The 4,421-nt window shown below is 42.0% G+C and overlaps 1 protein-coding gene across 1 annotated transcript; it reads left to right on the top strand.

The window, feature by feature from the left end:
* The first annotated feature begins 1,970 nt into the window (after window positions 1-1,970).
* Window positions 1,971-3,320, top strand: LOC141494013 (E3 ubiquitin-protein ligase TRIM21-like). The gene has a single exon (XM_074195207.1). It carries the CDS (start codon window positions 1,971-1,973, stop codon window positions 3,318-3,320), a length of 1,350 nt encoding a protein of 449 aa, XP_074051308.1.
* The last annotated feature ends 1,101 nt before the right edge of the window (window positions 3,321-4,421 follow it).

Raw genomic sequence — 4,421 nt, 5'->3', positions numbered from 1 at the left:
CTGAGGTGTTCAAGTAGAACCTAGCTGATCACTTGTGAAGTATGTTGCAGAGCTTGGTATTTGGGTACCAGGTGGCTTCTGAGAGTCCTTCCATCACAGAGATCTGTGGACATTGCTTAAGAATGAAGGTAAAAATGATTCTCAGTTACTCTAGTAGTTTTCATTTCCATCATGTAAATGATTGTTGGGGAAAATTCACATCTTGGTGTTCGCAAGGACAGATCGACCCCGACCTGTGACAGTAGAACGTTCCTAGATGCCATTGTTCTATGTAATCACAATAGGACACACTGTAACTTGTCTCAAACAAAGCAATGTCATTTTAGTCTTCTTTGATAATGAGGGCCGATAACCAACCTACCTGAGTAACTCCATTGTTTCAGGGATGATAAACTCTGTCAGTCTGAGATGGCAGCCTTGTTCCTAAGGGGCAACAGTGACTAAGTCTTCCGTAGTCATTGCTTAACAAAAGCAGCTCCACATTGGTTTAGCAGTCTGCTTTCTCCAGCTCTAGCATGAGTTCCTGAAGAGTTTGCATGTGCAGAGATATTCTACTCTGGCTTGCTTTTGTTCTTCTCTTTTCCTTTCATGATATGGGGTTACGTCCTCCATCAAGAAGAGGTACAACCTGCTGTGATTACCCAATGCCAGTCAACAATATGTCTCTCCTCATGGACAAGAAGTTTCTCAACTTTCTCTAAAAGTTCCTCAAGAGAATTTGAATGTTCTTGAATTTCTCCATAAAATTGTGGGCTGCCTCATCTACAGGACAGAGCATATGAGGCCCATATTCTGTTGTCTTACAGCATCTCACACATTGGGGTGTCTGGTCATCTTCAGAAAAGAGTTTGAAACCAGGTTGTGAGTGGCACAGAGGTTCCCACCTTCAATCCTCTGGACAAACCTGGTTCATGAACTGTTTGTCCAGGTCAATGAACTGTGCTAGGGACTTATTGACTACTGGGATTTCTCCACCCTGTGACACTTGCCTTCAGGACAAGAGGAAGATGGGGTTTCAATTCCCCAGCACAAGAAGAGACAGGCTTGACACAAGCTGTGGCCACACCTAATGGTGAAAGGCTGAGAGAAATAGTTCCTACAGATGCCACAAATTTTTCTTTGTAGTTTCAGAAGCAATTTCATAGTACTGGCCATTCTCTCTTCAGTAGCTTCTTTTCTGCAGCAAAGAGATGAAGAGACTATGGTGCCAGTCCGGTCAGTGGTTCTGATCAAAAGGATACTCTCCTTTTCTTGGAGGAAGCCCCATCCCTTTCTGGTCTCCAGGAGATGGTGTGAATTTCCCTAGACTAGAATCCTGCAGAATAACTTGTTAACTCTTGCTGATTGTCCTGAGGCCTCCCAGAGTTCATACCTGTGGTAGATACCTTTGAATAGACAATTTTCAACTTGCTGAAATGGCTCATATATGTGTAAAGAGAAATATTATGAAAACATGACAGTTCGGCTAGATAAATTTTCAAAACTGATTTGTGCATAGTCCCTCTTGAGCCAGAAGAGTCTGTTGGCAGAGCTTGTAATTCTTGTTACAAAAAAAGTATAAAGAAATAAGAACAACTCCAACCAGTCATTTATCTCTGAGAACAAGAGGCAAAAAATTAAAATGGTCTCTATAGAGACTGTAGCAACCTATCGTGAGGTTGTAAGATACCTGGGTCCAGACTTTAGAGACAATCGAATGTTCTTTGCAACAGAAATTTGATGCAACCTGTCCAAGCAAAGCCAAGGTGTGAACTCTGGGAGCCTCAGAGTTGCTTCAACTACAAAGGGTTAACAGTTTATATTCCAACCCAGTGGGATTCACACCTTTTCTGGGAGGTCCTAAAAGGGTGGGGCAAACTCCTATAAAAGGAGAATAACCTTCTTGTCAGAATCAGTCTCTAGTGGAACTGAAAGCTGTTCATCTCAGCTGCTGCAGAATTGAGTATACTGGAGAGAGAATGACTGCTACTATGGAAATGTTGCAGAAACTGCAGAAAGAACTCACCTGTGGTATCTGTAGAAGTTACTTCTCTCAGCCAGTCACCATTGGGTGTGGGCACAGCTTTTGCCAAGCATGTCTCTCTTTCTGCTGGAGAGCAGGAGTTTCTGTTTCCTGTTGTCCTGAATGCAGGCAAGTGTCCCGAGGTGGAGAATTCCCAGCAATCAATGAGCAGCTAGCACAGCTGACTGAACTGGGTAAGGAGTTCTGCTTCCAGCTTTTGCAGAGGACTAAAGAGGGTAACCACTGTGCCACTCACAACCAAGTCTTCAAGCTCTTTTGTGAAGATGACCAGGCACTCCTTTGTGGGAGATGTTGCCAGACACAAGAGCATGGAGCTCACAAAATCTCTCCCATAGAAGAGGCTGCTCACAATTGCAGGGAGAAGCTCCAGAACATTCAGAGTCATCTGAGGAGGGGCTTAGAAGATGCTGAGAAGCTTCTTGTTCAGAAGAGACCTGTTGACACTTGGCAATGGATGATTTCAATAGAATTTTGCAAATTGCAGGGTCTTTTGATGTCAGAAGAAAACAAATGCCTTCAAAGGGTAAGGGAAGAACAACAGGCAACCCAAGAGAGACTATTCCAGCGTCAAGAAAACCTTCAGGACCTCAAGGGAAAGTTGCAGAGGTCAGGTCATCAACCCAATTTGGAGCTGCTGCAGAATGCCAAACAGCTGCTGACAGTCTTGTCCCAGAGGCCCATTCCGGAGATGAGAGAATATGCTATCCCTGGCATGATAGAGATGCTCAGAACATTCCGAGTGGACATCACCTTGGATCCAATTTCAGCCTGTCCCAGTCTGTCTGTTTCTGAGGATCTGAAGAGTGTGAAGGCTGGAGAGGGCTGGCAGGTTGACACCAAGCATGTGGAGGTCTCTGCATGCCATTATGTCTTTGCTGAGCAGACCTTCAGCTCAGATAAATATTACTGGGAGGTGGATGTGACACAATTACCTCAGTGGGTACTGGGCATCCATAATTCACACTTGAGGACAAGGAGTGACTTTTATGCCTCGGTATTCCTGCTTAGATGTGTAAAGAAGAAGGAGGATTTCTATTTGGAAAGCTATCCTAGGGCATTGAATCATAGAGTGAAAGGCCCTGTGCCAAGGATTGGGGTATACCTGGATTTTCAGGCTGGCATTCTTGCATTTTACAATGTACTCCAGAACTCTCTCATTTATAAATTTCAATATATTTCATTAGTTGAGAACATTACTCCCATCTTTTCTCCTGGTCCCCCACTTCCTGAAACAAAGGATGGTTCCATGATTCTCTGTCCAGCTCATCTTTGTACTTGCTGCCATTTGTCTTGTTGAGGTTTGGGACAGAGTCTTCACCCACCCACAGGCTCCCTGGTTGTGATCCTTCAATTGCCAGCCTTTGCCCTACAAGAAGATGAATGTCACTGACTTGATGATGAAGAGCAGATTCCAGGGTCACCAGGTGAAGTTTTGTACTGCACACTGCAAGCTGATTTGTACTTTTTGTACTTTGTCTCGACCCATTTCCTCAAATTTTCAGTAAACCGTATTTGATGTAAAACAAAATAAATTAAATCTTTTACAATACTTATGCACATCTTTGGTTTTGTTCATTTCCTTCACTCCTTTATAACTCTTTGTAACCCCATTTGAGGTTTTCTTAGCAAAGATGATGAAATCGTTTGACATTTCCTTCATGTCCCCATTTTTGTGGATGAGGAAAATAAAGCCAATTGTTTACTTGATGTGTCTAGGGACAAAGAGTTACCAAGAATCTGGGGCTACATTTGAAGGATTTGAAGAAGACTGAAGGAAAATAAGATTTCCTGTCTCCAGATTAGATATTTCATTCATTTTCTCCATGTAACTGCTCCCTTATCCATATCAGAAAAAAATTACTTTCAAAGGCAGAATAAAATTAGTTAATAAATCATAGTAAATTGGCCTTAGAGTCTTGGAGATTGAGGTTCAAATCCTTTCCTGGTCCACATCTGTTCATGTTATCTTAGTAAGGTCATTTCACATAACAGTGTTTTAGAATACTCTTAGAAACCCTAAATCCATAGGAAGGAGCCATTGGTATTGATAAAGAAACTTGGAAAATTCCATTCCTTGAATTACCTACACTATAATCCCATATAGTACTTTTGTTTTGAGGGGTTTTTTTCCTTTATTATTTTGATTTATTTTTCCAATTACATTGTGTAGCGATGTGTTTCTAATTTGTAACTTCATTGGTTCCTAACACAAACCAGTGTGATCAGTAGTATCCCAATTTCTATTTCACAGAGGAGGAGGCCAAGGCTAAGAGAGATTGCCAGGGTCACCCAGAGAGGAAGAGTCTGGTACAGGACTGAACCAACTTTTCTTGACTTCAAGGTCAACACTCTATCCAATGAATTAGATTTAAAAAATGCTACTTCATTATAATAACTA

The sequence above is a fragment of the Macrotis lagotis genome, chromosome 7, assembly GCF_037893015.1.
Source record: "Macrotis lagotis isolate mMagLag1 chromosome 7, bilby.v1.9.chrom.fasta, whole genome shotgun sequence".
NCBI lineage: Eukaryota > Metazoa > Chordata > Mammalia > Peramelemorphia > Peramelidae > Macrotis > Macrotis lagotis.
Note: the sequence above shows the minus strand (reverse complement) of the source record. Positions and strands in the feature narration are given on the sequence as shown.

Bases quoted from the DNA above. Each gene is read 5' to 3' on its own strand.
- LOC141494013 (XM_074195207.1), top strand. From the start codon at position 1,971: ATGGAAATGTTGCAGAAACTGCAGAAAGAACTCACCTGTGGTATCTGT.